The 20,493-nt window shown below is 37.0% G+C and overlaps 1 protein-coding gene across 1 annotated transcript in view; it reads right to left on the bottom strand.

The window, feature by feature from the left end:
• Dock3 (dedicator of cytokinesis 3) overlaps positions 1 to 20,493 on the bottom strand; it is a 387,335-nt gene that overhangs the window by 70,933 nt on the left and 295,909 nt on the right. The window contains exons 26-28 of the mRNA XM_010625591.1: positions 17,305 to 17,432; positions 14,638 to 14,784; positions 12,354 to 12,452 (exon numbers count right to left, since the gene is read on the bottom strand). Of these exons, the coding sequence (XP_010623893.1) occupies positions 12,354 to 12,452; positions 14,638 to 14,784; positions 17,305 to 17,432 (374 nt within the window). The remainder of the gene's footprint in view (positions 1 to 12,353; positions 12,453 to 14,637; positions 14,785 to 17,304; positions 17,433 to 20,493) is intronic.

The raw sequence follows: 20,493 nt of genomic DNA, 5'->3' as shown, positions 1-20,493 counted from the left end.
CCAAACTCCCAAGTCCCCTAGAGCTGATCCATGGGGCATTAAGAGAGAGGAAAGCTAAAGCCACACAGCCAAATTATTTGAAAGGATAATAGAGGAGATTAGAAAAACAAATTAGTAAAGTGTTCAGCAGGCTCAGAGAAGATACAACTGATCAAAGAACAGATGTAATAAAACATTCAGGGAGCATATAGAAGACACTAATAAAAAGCTAGCTGAGCTAAGTAAAATCATACAAAACATGAACAATCAATTTAGCAAAGAATCAGAGTCTATGAAAAGGTTCCAAATACAAATCTAGGAGAGGGGGCCAAGGATTTAGCTTAGTGGTTCTGCTGCCTGCCTTGCAAGTGCAAGGTCCCGAGTTCAATCCCAGGTACCTTAAAAAAATGTAGAAGATTAAAAATTATAGTCAAATTATGGACAGCAGAATTGACAAATGTCAAGACAAAAATATCAGGATTAGAAGAGAGGGATGCTTTCAAAGACCAATAACTCAGATATCTTAACAAGAGAACATGAAAAATGGATCACGCATTGTCTAGATGATGCAAAGAAGATGAAAGTAATTGAACTACGTGAAAAATCAGAAGACAGTATAAAGAGCATTAAAAAACTTGTTTATAGAAATAACACTAGGAGAAAACTTTCCAAATATTGGGAAAGAATTAAACATATAAATAAGTAAGGGATATAGAACTCAAACAGCCACTATCAAAAGAGACTCTCTCCACACCACCATCACAGTCAAAATCCCAGAAGTACAACACAGGGATGGAATCTTAAAAACTATTAGAGAAAATTGACAACAAACCACTTACAAAAGTAAACCCATTAGAATTACAGCAGACTTCTCAACACAAACCTTAAAGACCAAAAGGACTTCAAGTGAAGTGCTTCAAATAGATAGCAATTTCCAACCCAGACTTGTATATCCTGCAAAATGTTCCTTTAAAATTGATAAAAAATAAAGTATCATGACAAAGGCATTTCAAGAGAAATTCATGACCATCAACCCAGCACTACAAAAAATTTTCAATGATATCTAGAAAGAAGCCAATAATGCTAAAAAATCTAATAGAATGAACACACCGGGCAGTGTAAGCAGTTAAGTAGAAAAGGTAAAAAACAGTGAAATCAGCTACAGGAAAATAATGCAATGACTAGAATATGTCAATACTTTTTAGTTATAACTCTCAATGTGAATGGTCTCAATATTCCAAACAAAAGACAGATTGGCAAAATGTTATCAAGAAACCCTCCCCCACTGATATGCAATGTACAAGAAACACATTTAATCCAAAAAGAAATATTCAGATTAAAAAAATCAAAGGATGAAAAACAATATTCCATGCAATGGGAACATGGAAAAAAGCAGGAATAGCTATCCTAATTTCAGACAAAGTAGATTTCAAGCCAATACTCATTAGAAGAGGCAAAGAAGGTCACTACATATTGGTTAAGGAAACAATTTAACACAAAGAGCTAGCAGTTATAAACATATATGCATCAAATGCTGGCAAACCAACTTCATAAAACACTTGTGGACATAAAAAAATCAAACACCAACACTATTGCAATAGGGAACTCAATATCCTAGTATCATGGACAGACAGATCAACTAGACAAAAATCAACAAAGAAATATCAGGGTTGAATCAAACATTCAAAACAAATGGATTTAATAGATATCTACAGTGTTCTTTTCCAAAACAACAGAATACACATTTTTCTCAGCAGCACATGAGATTTTCTCCAAAATGGACCACATGCTAGCCCATAAAGCAAGTTGAAGTAAATGTAAATGAATCAAAATTATACCATGTACACTATCAGTATAATGATAGTAGAGATCAAGGGCAAAAAACCCCACAAAAAAACCACAGAAATTATGCAAACACCTGGGTACAGAAGACATCAAGGAAGAAATTAGTTGCTAGAATCAAATGATAATGCTGGTATAACACAACAGAGGTCATGGGACACAATGAAAACAATCCTAATAGGGAAGTTGATAGCATGAATGACCCCAACAGAAAAATAGAGTGAGTTCAAATAAATTAACCTAGTGATGTCCCTCAAAGTCCTAGAAATATGAGAACAACTCAGGTCCAAAGCTGGTATAAGGAAGGAAATTATAAAGGTCAGAGCAGAAATTGATGAAATTGAGATTTAAAAACAATAAAAAGAATCAATGAATTGAAGAGCTGGTACTTTAAAAAGTAGACAAGATACACAAACCTTTAGCCCATCTAAACAAAAAAAAAAAAAAAAAAAAAAAAAAAAAAAAGAAAGAAAGAAAGAAAAGATACAAATCAATGCAGTTAGGCATAAAAAAAGAGAAATCAGAACAGACTCTGCCAAAATCCAGATCATCAGCAACCATGTTGAGAATTGTAATCTAGCAAAACGGAGAATTCACAAGAAAAGTATAGATTCCTTGATAAATTGAAGGAGTAACCTAAGAAGCTACCAAATATAAAAGTCCAGGAACTGATAGATTTATAATTAATGTCTACAAGATCTTCAGGAAGGATCAGATGTCAATACTCCTCAAACTCTTTAATGAAACTGACAGGGAAAGAGTACTCCTAAAGTCATCCCTAGAAGCTAGTATTACTCTGATTCCAAACCTAGAAAAGGATGCAACCAAAAAAGAACTACAGGCCAATCTCTTTAATGAACATAGATGCAAAAATCTTCAACAAAATACTTACTGGCAAACAAGGTGTAACAAATCATCAAAAAGATCATATATCATAACCGAGTAAGACTAAATGCAGGGATGCAGAGGTGGTTCAACCTATGCAAATCAGTAAGTGCACTACATCATATAAACATAAGCAAGAATGAAAACCATCTGATCATCTCGACAGATGAAGAAAAAGTCTTTGACAAAATCCAATATCCATTGATGACAATGGACCTGAAGAAAATAGGTACAGAAGTACCTTACCTCAATCTGACAAAAGCCATTTATTACAAACATACTGCCAAAATCATATTAAAGAGCAGGGAGCTGAAAGATTTTCCTCTAAAATCAAGGGAAAGACAAGTCCACTATCTCCACTCCTGTTCAGTATAGTTCTTGACACATTATCCAGAGTAAAGAGAAAGAGAAAGAAATAAAAGTAATATACATAGGAAAGGAAGACGGCAAACTATACTTATTGGCAAATGACATAATCCTTTATACAAAAGACCCCCAAAATCCACCAGAAGACTCCTAGAACTAATAAATTCAGCAAGATAGCAGGATATAAATCAGCATAAAATAATCAAGTGTTCCTGTACACAAATAATGAGCCCACCAAGAAAGAAATTAGGAAAATACCATTCTCAACAACTTAAAAAATATTGAGGAATTAATTAAGGAAGTGAAAAACTTCTATAATGAAAATTACTGTACTGTGAAGAAGACTGAAGAGGACATTGGAAAATGGAAAGATATTCACTGTTCCTGGATAGGCAGTAGCAATATTATCAAAATTGCCACTTACTAAAACTGGTATATGGATTTAATATAATCCCAATCAAAATATCAATATAATTCCTTATAGAACTAGAGGAAAAAACCCTAAAATTCATATGGACCTAGAAGAGACCCAGCATAACAAAGTAATTCTGGGGAACAAGAGTAAAGAAGGAGGCATCACATTCCTAGATTTCAAGTGATACTACAAACCTACAGTGATAAAAACAACATGGTACTAGCACAAAAGCAGACATGTGGGTCAATGAAACAGAACAGAGGATGCAGAAACAACCTTAGGTACACTCAGCCACCTGATTTTTGACAAAGGGGCCAAAAAAGATATGCTAGAGAAAAGATAGCCTCTTTAATAAATGATGTTGGGAAAACTGGCTATATACATGTGTAAAATTGAACCTAGACCCATATCTCTCAACATGTACTAACTAAAACCAAAAAGCATGAAGCAAAGACATAGATATTAAAATACAAATATTGAATCTACTAGAAGATAGATAAAACTCAAAGACATAGGCATAGGCAAGGACTTTAAATGGGAAAATCCAAAAGCTTTCTAAAATAACAGTAAGAATCAATAGGTAGGACTTTATCAAATTTAAAAGCATGTGCATAGCACCCAAACAACCAATATAATGAAAAGACCACCTGCAGAATTGGAAAAATTTTTGCCAGCTATATGTTCGACAGAGGACTAAAATCTAGAATATTACAAAGAACTCAATTAGCAAGTGTGAGGGCATGAGAGTTCAATCCCAAATATGTACCCATCAAAAAGAAAAAAATTGACCCCTGCAACAAAAGACCCAATCAAAAAAATTGGACACTGAAATACACCAACATTTCTCAGAAGATGTACAAATAGACAGTAATGTTCAGCATCTGTGGTGATCAGAACGCAAGTCAAAACAACACTGAAATTCAGACTCACTCCAGAAAGAAGGACAATATTCATGAACTCAAAAAACAAATGCTGGAAAGATATGAGAAAAAAGGAAACATTCTACACTGTTAGTGGGAATGTAAAGTAGTACAACACTATGCAAATCAGTACAAAAGTTCTTCAAAAACCTAAAAAATAGAAGTTCTTTTTGATCCAGCTATACCTCAAAAAGACAATGAAGGTCACAACACTATGAGGTTCAACAGAGCAAATCAATTAGGCAAGGCAAGAAACTAAAGGGAAAGGGGGAAAAGTTAAAAAGAGCCAACAACAGGACAATATCATGAAAATGATAAGTCAATATATATCAGTTATTCATGTAAAGGTACAAGATCCCAATAATGAATGTAAGTGTATTGTATACCTAAAATGTACCAATAAATTCAATAAAAGAAAAAAAATATATATCCATTATATTCATCATTGTCAATGGCCTCAATTCACCAATTAAGAGGAAGACACTCGCAGAATGGATTAAGAAGCAAAATCCAACAATATGTTGTATACAAGAAACACACCTACTGCAAAAAGAAACCCATAGACTGAAAGTGAAAGGATGGAAAACAACTCTACATGTGAAAGGAGCCCAGAAAAAAGCAGGGGTAGCTATATTATTTGCAGACAAAGTAAATTTCAAACCAAACGGATTAAGAGAGACAAACAAGGCCACTACATGCTTGTAAAGGGAACAATTCAAGAGGAAGAGATTTCAATCATAAATATATATGCACCAAATATTAATGCCCCAACTATATAAAAGAAATACTAAGGAGCATGGAAAAGCATATAAGTACTAATACAACTGTAAGAGGACCTCAATATACCGCTATCACAAATAGATCATATAGACCAAAAAATCAACAATGAAATACTAGAACTGGGCTGGGGATTTAGCTCAGTGGTTTTACCGCTTGCCTTGCAAGCCCAAGGACCTGAGTTCGATCCCCGGTACCAAAAACAAACAAACAAACAAAACAACAAAAAAAGAAATACTAGAACTGAACCAAGCTTTTTGAACATATGGACTTAATAGACGTCTATAGAGTGTTCCACCCCACAAAATCAGAATATACATTCTTTTCGGCTATACATGGGTCATTCTCCAAAACAGACCACATTCTAACTCATAAAACATGTTTAAATAAATGCAAAGGAATCGAAGTTATCCCATGTATATTATCAGACCATAGTGCAATTAACCTGGAGATCAATAGCATAAGAAATAATGGACAATGTGAAATAGGAAGAAAGGGGCTAAAGGTGTAGGGAAAGTGGGAAGGATAGGGGAAAGCTAATAAAGGAAAAGAAAAAAAATATGAGAAAATGAAAAAATGGAAATGAAGTGTTTGTAAAGGGGGAGGGGAGGAGGGGTGAAGGGAGGGCAGGGACAAGGGGAAAAAATGAGAACATGTCATGTAAAGGTACAAGATCCCAATAATGAATGTAACTGTACCGTATACCTAAAATGTACCAATAAACTCAATGAGGGGGGAAAAAAAAAGAAATCATTAAGAACTTCACAAACACATGAAAATTGAACAACATTCTCATGAACAATCAATGGGTCACAGATGAAATCAAAGAAGAAATTAGTCAGTTTTTACAAATAAATGATAATGCCAACACAACATATAGGAATCTAGGGGACACAATGAAAGCAGTTCTACATGGTAAATTCATAGCAGTGGATGCCCACACTAGGAAAACAGAGTGATTTCAAATAAACAACCTAATGATGAATCTTAGGCTCCTAGAAAAAGAAGAGCAAGCTTTGTACCAAAGCTTGTACAAGAGAGGAAATTATAAAGATCAGAGCAGAAATCAATGCAATGGAAACTAAGAGAATGATACAAATAAATCAGTGACTTGAAGAGTTGGCTTTTTGAAAGAATAAATAAAATCGATAAACCTTTAGCCAACCTGGTCAAAAAAGGAAAGAAAAGGCTCAAATCCTTGCAATGAAGAATGAAAAAGGTAAAGTTACAACAGATCCAGCAGAAATCCAGAGGATCATCAATACCTACTTTGAGAACCTGTACTCTAACAAAATGGAAAACACAGAAGAAATGGACAAATTTCTAGATACTTATGAATTACCAAAGTTGAAAGATAAAAAATTCTGAACATCCAATTACAATCAGTGAAATTGAAAACATAATTAAAAATCTACCAGTGAAGAAAAGCTCAGGCCCTGATGGATTCACTGCTAAATTTTACAAGACATTTAGAGAAGAACTACTGCCAATACTCTTTAAACTTTTCAATGAAATTGAAAGGGAAGCAATACTTCTAAATTCATTCCTGGAAGCAAGTGTTACTTTGATTCCAAAGCCAGGGAAAGACCCAACCACAAAAGAGAACTACATGCCAATCTCCTTAATGAACATACATGCAAAATTCTCAATAAGATACTGGAAAACAATACAGAGGGTCATCATGAAGATCATGCACCCTGACCAAGTTGGATTTATTCCAGGGATGCAAGGATGGTTCAACATATGTAAATCAATAAATGTAATACACTATATTAACAGAATCAAGGACAAAAACCATATGATCATCTCAATAGATGCAGAAAAGCATTCAGCAAAATTCCACACCCATTCATGATAAAAACCCTGAAGAAAATTAGAATAGATGGTCTTTATCTCAACTTGATAAAGATTATCTATGAAAAAGCAACAGCCAACACTGTATTAAATGGACAAAAACTGAAAACCTTCATGTTAAAATCAGGAACAAAGCAAGGATGCTCACTATTACCACTCCTATTCATTATAGTTCTGGAAACAGCCACAGCAAGTAGACAAGAGAAAGAAATTAAAGCAATAAAGATAGGAAAGGAAAAAATTAAACTGTCATTATTTGCTGACAATATGATACTCTACATAGAAGACCCAAAAAAGCTGCCCAAAGGTTTCTAGACTTAATTGACACTTTCAGCAGAGTAGCTGGATACAAGGTCAATACTAAAAATCAATAGCCGTCTTGTACACAAATAACAGACTCACTTAGAGAGAAATGAGGGAAACAATTCCTTTCACAACAGCATCCAAAAAATGAAGTATCTAGGAATCAATGCAACAAAAGAAGCAAAAGACCTCCACACTGAAAACTACAGCACTCTGAAAAAAGAGATCGAAGAGGATATAAGAAAATAGAAAGATATCCCCTGCTCCTGGGTAGGAAGAATCAACATAGTGAAAATGACCATACTACCAAAATGCAATACCGATTCAAATTCCAACAGTATATTTCACAGAACCAGAGAAAATAATCCAAAAATTCATTTAGAACCAGAAGAGACATAGAATAGCAAAAGCCATCCTAGGCAACAGAGACATGGTAGCAGGTATAACAATTCCCAATTTGAAACTATACTACAAAGCCACTGTGATAAAAACAGCTTGGTACTGGCAACGAAAAAGACCTGAGGATCAGTGGAATAGATTGGAAGATAAAGCAACTCCAGATGTACTCAGCTATCTCATCTTTGACAAAGGAGCCAACCATCCTCAGTGGAGGAAAGATAGCCTCTTTAATAAATGGTGTTGGAAAAACTGGCTTTCAACTTGCCAAAGATTAAAACTAGATCCTTATCTTTCACTATGGACTAAACTAAAATCCAAGTGGATTAAAGATCTAAATTTCAAAACAGAAATACTAAACTTGTTGGAAGATTAGCTAGGTAGAACTCTTGAAGACATTGGCATAGGCAAAGACTTTATGAAGAAATCCTCAATGGCACAAGAACTTGCACAAAAAATCAACAACTGGGATCTCATTGTATTAAAAAGTTTTTGCAGTTCAAGAGAAACCACCAACAGAGCTAAGAGAAAACCTACAAGGTGGGGAAAAATTTTTACCAGCTACTCCTCAGACAAAGGAGTACTATCTAGAATTATAAAGAACTTAAAAAAATCAGACACTCCCCAAAATAAAGATCCAACAGGCATCTGAAATGAACAGACATTTCGCAGACAAAGTAAAAGCATCAAGTAAATATATGAAAAAATGTTCCACATCACTGGTCATTTGAGAGATGCAGATGAAAACAACACTGAGATTCTACCTCACCCCAGAAAGAATGGCTGCTATGATGTAGTCAACCAATAACAAATGTTGGTGGGGTTGTGGAGAATTGGTGGGAATGTAGACTGCATTCCCAGTGCAACCACTGTGGAAATCAATATGGAGATACTTCAAAGAACTAGGACTAGAGGTTTCATTTGATCCAGCTATCTTTCTGCTGGGTATCTTTCCAAAAGAATTAAAAGAATCATACCACAGTGATATATGTGTACCCATGTTTATAGTGGCACAGTTTGTAATAGCTAAAACTTGGAAACAGCCCAATTGCCCACCAGTTGAAGACTGGATAAAGAAGATGTGGTTTTTCTATAAAAGGGAGTATTATTCAGCCATAAAGAATGAGAAACTAGAGTCATTCATAGGAAAATGGATGCATATTGAGGCCATACTCAAGCGAAATAAATAAGACATACATTTGTAAATACCAAATAGTTTCTCTGGTGTAAATAAAAGTGTAAATAAGATCCAAATTGTATAATTGACATTGTGAAATAGGAAGAAAAGGGTAAAAGTGTAGGGGAAGTGGGAAGGGTAGGGGAAAGGAAATAAGGGAAAAGAAAAAATATGAGAAAACAAAAAAATGGAAACAAAATCTTTGTAAATAGGGGAGGGTAGAGGGGGAAAAGGGAGGGCAGGGTTATGGGGAAAAATGAGAACCAAGATCTGTCATGTAAAGGTATAAGATCTGAATGATAAATGTAACTGTACTGTATATTTAAAAAGTACCAATAAAGTCAATGAGAGAGATTAAGAAAAAAAGAATATATGGCATATACACACAATGGACTACTACTCAGCCAGAAAGAGGATAAATTTGAATCATGTGTTGATGATGAACCTTGAAATCATAATGTTTTGTGAAATAAATTAGAAGCAGAAAACTATCTCTTCCTTTTAAATCTTTCAAAATGACAGTCAAGGAAGAAAAATACACATATGCACAGAGTAAAAGAAAATAAGGGACAAGGGGAAAAATGTGAACCAAGACCTGTCATGTAAAGGTACAAGATCCCAATGATGAATGTAACTGTACTATATACCTGAAATGTACCAATAAACTCAATGAGAGAAAAAAAAAGAAAATAAGAGAGAAGTAGACACTATCAAATGAGTAACACCTGAGTAAAATTTATAAGAAAAGAAATGTAGTAACTGACTCAGCAGACTTGAGAAATCTAATAGCCAAGAGTTTTACAGGGTAAGAGAAATAGGAAGCAAGAACCTCAGAAAGGCGCACAAGCAGAAGGCATTACCAGATGGCTCTGTGGGAGTTGGTATGAAGACTAAAACAGATATCTCTCCATGATCCCTTCTGTTAATTGCTATCTCCTACCACTAGGTAGTCAACCTTTCCTTTCCCTGTCAGAAGACTCAAGAAATATTCTCTAGAGTTAGGTGATCATTGAGAATCTGTCTTTGGAGGTACATTAATATCTGAGGTCTGAAGCACCAGAATGAAAATTGGTACTGAAAAGTTTTCCCGCTGAACTAGAAGACCCAAAGTCTCATTTTGTTATTTGGTTCCTAAGATATTTGCAGGTCACTACATCCCCAGCTGAGGTAGAGTATCCCTCTCAAGCCTGAGAGGAAGGAAGTCTACAGTTTTAGCAATTATGGGATGCTCTGACCAAAAGACCTGATCCTCTTCAGTTACCATGGAGAAGCCTGCTACAGACAATCCTTTATCACACATTAGGATCAATCTAAGTGAACTCAGAGGACTTCACTTTTACATACAGACTGATATTCAACAGTCTCTATGCATAGGGGGGAAGTCTTTAACACAAAAAGAGAGGCACAAACAAACAGTGCAGAGCAGTCTTCAGGGAGAAAAAGTGATCTGATAGTACCTGACAGCTTTGACAATGAGAAAGTTGGAAGAAGGGGTACAATGAAAAGATGATGGATGGAGGATCCTAACTTGACTTAAAAACCAAAACAAAGAATAAAAGCAAATTAGAAAAGAGAAAATTAATATCTATAAAAATAAAAAAGTTCTATAAGAAAAGACATTATAATCATAGTCCAATTCTTGGCTCACCACAGTACTTACCTAGCTGATTATCAATTTAGTAATAAAGAAAAGCTGATTACCAGTTTCAACAAAAATGTATGAAAATGGAAGAATTAGGGGAAAGAGCATGTGTGTGAGAGAAGAATGATTCAGGAGAATAATTCTTATTTTCCTTGGGAAGAAGAAAACAGGCAGTAACTATCAATATCTAAAAATTATCAGTAGTAGCTTCCTGAAGAACAGCAAGAGTTGAAAAGGGCTACTTGCAGGGAATACAGACTAGAAATTTGTCAGACTGAGTCAGGGAATCACTGTTTGATGTTAGAACTTTGTAGTATTGTTTTTCCTTTTTAAATCATAGACATATATTGCTATAATAAAATGAATATTTAATTAAAAAGTAAGAGAATGATGCCAGCCTGATTAAGGGTCAGTTATTAAATACATACAGGATGAAAATGATATAGAATAGTTGAGTTTGAACTCTCCTGCTCCACACCCCAGCTGAAGCACTGTTTGACCTGGATATGTGCTTTAGTTTACTTGTGGCTTGCTTCAAGGGTTATTAATGATACTAATCTGCAGAGCCCACTATCTGTGGAAAAGGTGGCAAGATCAGATACTAGGAAGTGACAACTGATATTTATTAATTAATACAACATGGCCAATAAAGGCCATCTAAGTGAAAACACTGGAATGTATTACTCTAAAGTGCAAGTGTCTTGGTTCTGAATAAAAGCAGAGCATACACCTACAGCTTGCGGTAGCTCTTTACTTGGAAGGAAGTTGAATTAGCATGCTCTAATACAAAGACACAAACCCCAGGAGTGTGTCAGAAGCAGATGCCAAGCTCAGCTTGGGTAATGCTTGCCTGTTGTCTGATAAAAAAATGTGAGAGAATGAAAAGATGAAAATAAAGTGTTTGTAGATGGGGAGGGGAGGAGGGGGTGAAGGGAGGGCAGAGGTAAGGGGAAAAAAATGAGAATCAAGACTTGCCATGTAAAGGTACATGATCCCAACAATGAATGTAACTGTACTGTATCCCTAAATGTACCAATAAACTCAATAAAAAAAAAAAAATACAACATGGCCAATAAAGGCCATCTAAATGAAAACACTGGAATGTATTACTCTAAAGTGCAAGTGTCTTGGTTCTGAATAAAAGCAGAGCATACACCTACAGCTTGCGGTAGCTCTTTACTTGGAAGGAAGTTGAATTAGCATGCTCTAATACAAAGACACAAACCCCAGGAGTGTGTCAGAAGCAGATGCCAAGCTCAGCTTGGGTAATGCTTGCCTGTTGTCTGAACCTTTCTCCACTATCTGCCACTGAGTTCTTCAAATTCAGAGCCAAAGGCAAGCAGTGCATACTTTAGCTCTCTACAGACACCTTCCAGAAATATATTTAAATGAAGAAAAATTGTCACTATGCTTATTATAGTTATTAAAATAGTGAAGCCTACAGAGGCAAAATATAAGGGAGACTGCCAAGTCCCTAAAAAAGGAAAGCATCATGGCTTGCTGAGTCAGTATGGCCTAGAGTAATCTCTCTAATATAGTAATATAGTTACAGGCATATAGTCAGGGCTGCTGTCAGAGAAAACTTGTCATACTGGACTGTATGTGGGGACACTGACATCTTTCACCTTCTGGATACTATACTCTCAGGTATAAGTTGAGGCTGGTAAATCTTACATCACTGGTAGTGATGGTTACTTGAACTAACTCTCTCAACAGGGAAGAGTCCCTAAGTAGTCTTGGCTGCATACTTCCTTTTCTGGGTAAAAGGCTAGTAACCTTTTACCTCGTGAGGCCTACCTTGAGTTCATCTTTGCTCTGGAAGTTGTCCAGGAGATGTTGGTAATGGGTGTCACACATCTGACGAAGCAGTGAGAGAAGACAGGACACATACTCTCCCTGGGGACCAAAAAGAAATAAACAAAAACCATTTATCACAGCCAATCAAAGAAGCTATATTCTCCCAATCCACAAAGGGCAAGGAGAGAAGGGAAGGTCTGAGATGGCCCCAATGATCATGGAAGAAAGGTGACAACTCTAGCCCTGAAAATGAGCTTTCTTCTCTGGAGGGTTTAGTAGTTTTAATAAGGACTCTGCAGCATGGGTCTATTAAAAAAAGCTTAACCGATAACAAAGTACAGCAAAATGAGGCGAGTATTCTCATTTTCCCAGGAAAGTTTTCATTAGTCTTTTGTGATCCTAGCATCATAATGAAGTCTGTAGGATTTCTTGGAAGATAAAGTGTGGTCTTTTCTGGACAGAATTTACACCTGACTGTCCTCCTGGAATAGAGCAGTTTTCCTACAAAGAACTCATTGGGGTCCTCCCAGAGGTTGCACAGGATACCTGGTCAGATGGGACACAACTGATCAACAGGACTGAAAGGCAAAGGAGTTAAAAATGACCATTCTGAGGGAACAAGAAGATATGGCCTTTAAGACAAATAAAATGTACCTGTTCCCTCAGATGAATGTAAACATTATGTTCTGGAAACAAGTACTAATAAGTTTTTTTAAACTTAAGAATAATTATGTCTTTAATATTTCTTCAAGTAACAACTGTGGACATGGAAGAAAACCCTGCTTTAGGGACTCCAACGACCAGCTTCTAGCGACTTTTGGCATGTGGTAGACAATTATGGCCTCCTCCTAGAAGGCTGCCTCCTAAAAGAGAGGGATAAAAAGTACTGAGATGATTTTCAAATTCATGGAAATTTGACAACAGTTTTTAAATCTATCAAATCCTTCCTACATCGCTGAAACTATTTTATATGCTTGTATGTATACACACATAAACTTTAGTTTTATGTAAAAAATGGGCACAAAAAGTCGTAATTTTAATCTCCCAATGTGAGGATCAGAGGAATTAATGTACACAAAGCACTGAAGAATAAAGTCCAGTATGTAAAGAGGTACCATCATTACAATCTATATAAAACTAATCACTTCATTAGTATTACTGGCCAGGTGCTTAAAGCATGGTGTGGCCCACAGGAAAGCACTGCCTAAATGTTAAGAGGGCTGGGTTTTCTGGACATAACAAGGTGCGCGCCTGTACCTACAACCACACTGCCCACAATAGGGGCTGCTAAAGGAGTAAATGAGTAGATCCTCTTTCCAAACCCAATGCTCCAGAGCATAATCCTGACCCAGTCATGCTCCCTATTCTCCCCAGCATTCGGAAGCTTGGTTTGCTCCCTTACAGGGTTTTCTTAAAAGAGAGATCTGTAATCTTTCATCTGTCAACTGAAAGATTCCATACGTACTGTTTAACAGCTGGCCATGGTGGCATATGTTTGTAATCCCTGCACTGGGGAGCTGAGGAAGGAGGACCCTAGTGGGCAATTTAGTGAGACCTTATCTCAAAATAAAAAAGTAAAGAAAGGACTGGGAGTGCAGGTCAGTGTGAAGGCCCTAGGTTTATTTCCAGTACCAAACAAACACACCCCTGTGTATCATATGCTCATATCAGGGATGAAAGTCTGTTCTGGGTATGTGAGTTGGGGGCAGAAGCTCCTGGAGCTCTTTGTCCTTCCTGAGAGGCTTTCCCACCTTGATTCTTTCCTAACTAGAACACACAAAATCATTATTCAGCAGTGCTTGTGTAATTCTTTCTCATCATATTTTCCCAGATGCTAGACACAAACACTAGAGAAAAATACAACTAATTTGTGTGCACAAACTCTGAGGAAATTATCGTGTCCTGTACATCATTTAGGAGAGATTTATGAAAGGTCTCCTAGAATAGTTTATTTTAACCTCGAACCTCTTACTTTACCTTACCACATTCCTTTTTATTCCGTATTATAGAAAACAACTTGGTTCAAAAGCAAAGGACTACTGAAAGAATATGCAGGAAAACAGGACTAGAAACACTCCCTGATTCTTCCCCAATAAGAAGTTATGAACCTACGGCTTTCAGAGTACAGAGAGGAGCCAGATTCAAGAAGGGAAGAGGGCAGCATGCTGACCACCATGCAGGAGGGGAGACAGAAATGAAGGTGCTGGGATGGTGAAATGGGGGTGATGTGGAGGAGCCCCAGGTTAGAAAAGAAGGTAAGAAAACCTGAATGTTAGTTACTAACAGTGATCTCGGCTGTGCACTGCGGGCACCGCTGCCCTCTTACCGCCTCCTGAGCATGTGATTTGCTCATGATGGTGAGCAGAGTCTGCAAGAGCACATCCAAGAGGCTCTCCACCATCATCTCTACTTCCTCCATGACATCTGCCTCCTGGAGTGAGCAGTGAGAGAGGATGCTGTTAGCACCAGGCCAACATGACGTTTAGCTGGTGGAACTTACTAAGTCAGCCACATCAGGGTAAGTCTTCTGATTGGAACCTCAACATGAGCTCTGAGACACCAATGTTCATTGCTAGGAAACCTGAGATGGTGGTGAGGAAAGGAAATGAAGCAAACCTGCCACTGATGCCCATGGAGCCCTCACCAACTCCACCTACACAATTCAGAATCCCTGGTGACATATTCATTAATTTTGATAACAGGGCAGAGGTGAATGTTCTGAGTAAAAGTTTTCTTTGATTTGTCTAGTATAGTCAAGAGAAAGTGCTAACACATCAAGAAATAAAGTCTGAGAAATGGAAAAGTCATACCACCGTATGTGGCAGCAGCATCCTCACTAGTGTTAATATACATAGAAGTATCTCCTCTTTTTAAGGTTTTCTTCTTGGCTGCTCTCCATCTTTGCCAACTTTGACTGCTGCTCACATATGCTTGGGTCCTATTTTTAGTTTCTCAATTCTTGTACTCCTGTTCTTGGTTCATCTAATGGACTCTAGTCTCAGTCCATCTTTTTTCTGGAAACCTCACAAAAACAATGGGGCATGTCTCTTCACCACAGGTTATTTCCAAGCCATCAGAATTTTGTAAGAGTTTGTGTTATCTTTTTATAGACTCTTCACATTCATTTTAAATCCTTTAGTTTAATTTTAATTATGATACAGATTTCCACTGCTCCTTCCCCAAGATCTTTATATTACTACTGGTCCTAGTGTCCTCCCTCCCTCCTTACCATCCATCCATTACTCACTGAACATTAACTATGAACCATTCATTGTTTGAGAACCTGAATATATAAAGGCTAACAAGAGAGATAATATCTCTGCTATCATGGAGCTCAAATTTCATCTTCCCTCTAACCATCCATTTAACATATTCATACTCTGTCCATTCCATCTGGAGAACTTAGTGGCTCTTGGGATAGACATCATCTTTCCCACCCACTGAAGTGATCCTGGCACTCCTTTCATAACCTACCTTTGAGTAGTTGTAGGCAACAGATTACACTCAACTCTTTATGCCCCCAAATACAATGAAACTATCTCCTTCAGGTGTTCAATGGTTTTTACTTCTCCATTTTCTTTTCTTTTTTAAAAATTTGCCTTGAATTTATCTTCTTCCTTTACCAATAATCTGGGCACTCTCTCAGATATGATTGCAGGTTACCTGTAGACCTTCTGTGCTTGGTGTTGGTTCTCTAAGGCGTGGTGGGAAGGAGACCTGCCAAGTCTTATCTGGAGCCAAGAGCAAACAATAGGATCCTCACAGGAATTCTCTGACAAGTTCAGCCCCAGAAACCAGATGGTATTTTAAGTCTAGACACTAGAACTACCTTTTGGGTCCCTGTCCTCTGTGCAAATCAAATGTGCTCTTTTTTTAGGTGTCTTGTATGTTCCACCTGGATAGTTCTCATGACCCAGCCACTGGCCTGCGTTTTAAATGCATTTGAAATTTTATTACCTAGGAGACTTAATTTAATACACTGGTTTAATAAAAACTCTTTTTTTTCATCATTTTTCTTTATACTTATCTAGTCTCCAAATTTTCTGTAAGAAATATATATTTCTATTATTATAAGTATAAAAAATAAACATTACTAAAATACATTCCTACCTTCATCCATGATTTTCCTTCACTCTGTCCCTATCTCAGTTCCTCCCCATCTACTCTTTTTTTGCGGGGGGTTGAGACAGGGTCTCACTATGTAGTTGAGGCTGACCTGGAACTCACTATGTAGCTCAGGCTGCTCTCAAACTCACAGTGTTCTTCCTGCCTCAGCTTCCTGAGTGCTGGGATTACAGGCAAGAGCCACCACGCCCGGCTCCCATCTACTCTTTTAAAAAGAAAAAAACAAAGGAAAGAAAATAGGCACAACGGCCTTGCAAGTGCAAGGACCCGAGTTCAATCCCCGGTACAAAAAAAAAGAAAAGAGGCACAAATATTATTGATTGAAACCTGACCTCTATCTACAATTGTACATCTCAAGAGCCTCAGAGCTCTTGTGGGCAACATTTCCCTCTTATACATCCTGACCTTATTTGGCAGAGTGTGAGAAATGTCATCTGGGTAGAATTAAGCTGTCAGGAAGCTGACAGAAAAGTCTGAGTGATCAAGTGGCCCCTCATCTCTGTGTTCATGTATAGTATCCTAAAACATTCCCAGGAATCCAGATAATACTTTCTGATAGAAAGTGAACATGGTACAACATCAAGCTTCTGAGGAAATCTATGGGATTCATGATAATGAAACTTTTTAAAATAACAAGATTGCGCTGTATTGAGAAGCCTGTTGTGCACACATGCCTCCATTCACTGGGGTATCTTCCTGCCATTTATGAAAACTTCTCTTGCTAGGAAGTATGCAAATGATGTTTGCTGGTCTGCCACTGACTAGAATAATACAAGACTAGGGCAGAGCTGCACAGGGAGGAGTGGAGTGGGTATGGGGCCACTACCAGAGAACTAGTCTTGACAATGGAGAAGATGCTGCCAAGAATTCCAGAGCAGATTAGCAACTCTTTCTGCTGCCTCAAGTGAAGGTGAATATGATGGAGAACCACAGGAAGCAGGATGCAGCGGGATTCTAGGAGAGAAAACAAATTGAATAAGTCTGTTAGAGTAGAATTAGTTACAGCTAGCATCCAGTAGCATTTTGGGACTAAACTGGTTTCAAAGAAGGTGGAGTTGAAATTGAATCAAAGGCAGAAATTATCTTCCTTTACAAGGGCCTAAAAGCCTAGTGCATGGTGGTCTCACAACACTGTTTTTCAATTTTTCTTTCCTTTATTCTCATTTCAAGTCTTTGTGCCCATGGCATTTTATGCAGGATTAATCTTCCAAATGAAATGTCTTTAATGATCAGATTCTAATTATAAGCACAGATTATAGTGAAGACTCCATGTACATGTCACACAGCATAAACTACAATGACTAGATTTGTAAGATTAATATGGATTATTAACTGACCCTCTTCATGCCCATATAGGTAACCTGGCAGTTCTATTCTATTCTGATGTGCATTCACCTTGCTAAGTCACCAGATCCATCCCATTCCCCCAACAGGCTTGTCAGACTGATGTCTGGTGTGTTCAAAACAATAAATGAAATAGGAGTGCAACTTTTGTTTTGTCATAGCCTTTGATAAACAGCCAATTCTACTGCATACATTCAGTATTTTTTCTTTTCTCTCAATGTTACCTGACTAGCACTTTCATTAGGAGGTGATTATATTTAGAATCTTGAATTCAGGAAGAAGGCATATTCTTTGTTCAAATTCCCTTCAAAATTCATTCTTAGACTTTAGGCAAGTTAATGCCTATTCCCCTGGGCTGGATTTTCCTCATCTATAGAATGGGATGCTAAATGACTTCTCCTACACTTATTTCATAGAAGTTGGTTAGAAAACAAAGTGAATTCAAGTATGAATATGTTTCTGGCACCCTGTACTTCTATGTGGTCAGTGACTGTGTGACCCTTTAGGTCTCATCATACCTGGTCAGCATGATTAGTCAGATTATCAGTAACACATACTAGCCATGCCATTTTGGATTTCTCATTTGTATTTCATATTTGACCATAGTTTTGCGTTTCACATGAAATTCAGAAAGAAAACAAATTACACGACATATAAGAGATTTTGGCACTACTTTATCAAATATTTATTTAAATAGAATGAAACAAAAGCTATCCCATGGTTAAAAGGCTGCCTAGATATAGGAAAAGTTGATGCTATATTTTGTAGAACAAAATACAAACATGGTAGGATTTATAATAACCAAGAGCTGCTTCCAGACAAAGCAGTAGTTTGTTATTGTAACTACTATAGAAGACACCAAACTTGTAAGCTTTGAGAATTTAAGTGTTGTTTAAATGTTAGTAAAAAAACTTCTTGCTTCAGGGAATATTCTGTGACTTGAACATTCAATAAAACGGAAATGCAAATGAAAATTTGGTGGTGGCTTGTCATCTCAAAATCCAATTACATGGTCTGATAACACATACATTTTTAAGAAAAAAATTTTACATGATTACATAACATGCAATTATATTAGAAATAATATATGTCAGTGAGAGAAGCCTGCTATTTCCCTTCCTATGTACTCTGAGAGAGGTGCACAAAACTAAAGTATATATACCGGCTTCACTAACAGTGCGTCCAGATAATCCATGAGATAGAGGATAAAAATGTGTTAAACATAAACAGCTACTAGTGGAGGAAAGTAGACTTTCTTGGTGACAGCTGCATCAGCAATCCTCTACACAGATAAAGCAAAGTCAAAGGGAATATCTTTGTACTATTGCAAGCGTACAGCACTGAGTTGAAAAATTATTCTTATGATTTAAAGTCAGATTTAAAACATTATCACCCAATTTCTAATAATATTCTGCTAATATTTCAGATTTATTCCTGTACCCCAGAGGTTTATTCTAAGACAATGATATTCCACTAAAAGTATCAGGCTCATATTAATTTTTTTTAAGTTTTGTTTTTCTGTTTTTTGAGACAGGGTCTCACTATGTAGTTGAGACTGACCTGGAACTCACTATGTCACCCAGAGTGGTCTGGAACTCACAGCTATCCCTGCCTCAGTTTAAAGTCAGATTTAAAACATTATCACCCAATTTCTAATAATATTCTGCTAATATTTCAGATTTATTCCTGTACCCCAGAGGTTTATTCTAAGACAATGATATTCCACTAAAAGTATCAGGCTCATATTAATTTTTTTTAAGTTTTGTTTTTCTGTTTTTTGAGACAGGGTCTCACTATGTAGTTGAGACTGACCTGGAACTCACTATGTCACCCAGAGTGGTCTGGAACTCACAGCTATCCTCCTGCCTCAGCCTCCCCAGTGCTGGGATAACAGGCATGTGCCACCACACCCGGCAGGCTCATATTAATCTTAACATTTGGTCCTTATGTATTTAGTGCTCCTGTAAGATTGAATTCAATCACAAACAATGTGGTTTCACGGATAAATTTAGAGGCTCATTTTGAATGGCAGCCTGGGCTGTATTAGTTAGGTGACCTTGACCATTAGGGAGTATGGAAGGCTCCCTATCCATTTCTTTCTAAGCCTTAGTGGCTCTTCCAAAGAAAGGAAAAGGAATCTATCTCACTGGCGAGGTAAACACAAGATACGCAGGCCTCCCTTTCAGGGCTTCTTGATTTCCTTGGCTCATCCTTATCTCCTTGGTTTGACCCTTCTCTTTTGCTCTCCCTCCTTTTTCTCTGTCCTGCATATTACTGGCAGTATGACAGGCTCCATTCTTGGTAGCTGGGTGAACATGTGGGCTGGAGACAAGGCCCTCACCTGCTACAGACTGAATATTTGTGCTCTTCCCATCCTAAATTCATATGCTGAAACCTGATCCCCAATGTGATGGCATTTGGAGATGGAGTCTTTGACAGTGATTAATATCATGAGGGCAGGGCCATAATGAATAGAATTAGTGCCCCTTTAAAAAAGAGACCCCAGAAAACTCTCTTATTCTTTCTACCGTGTAAGAACATAGAAGATGCTGTCTATGAAACAGAAGTAGGCCTTACTGGACACCAAATATACTGGCACCTGTATCCTGGACTTTGTAGCTTCTGGAACTATGAAAAATAAATGTTTTATTGTTTTTTAAGCTAACTAGTC

The sequence above is a fragment of the Fukomys damarensis genome, unplaced genomic scaffold, assembly GCF_012274545.1.
Source record: "Fukomys damarensis isolate Sample0158 unplaced genomic scaffold, DMR_v1.0_HiC HiC_scaffold_37, whole genome shotgun sequence".
Taxonomy (NCBI): Eukaryota; Metazoa; Chordata; class Mammalia; order Rodentia; family Bathyergidae; genus Fukomys; species Fukomys damarensis.
Note: the sequence above shows the minus strand (reverse complement) of the source record. Positions and strands in the feature narration are given on the sequence as shown.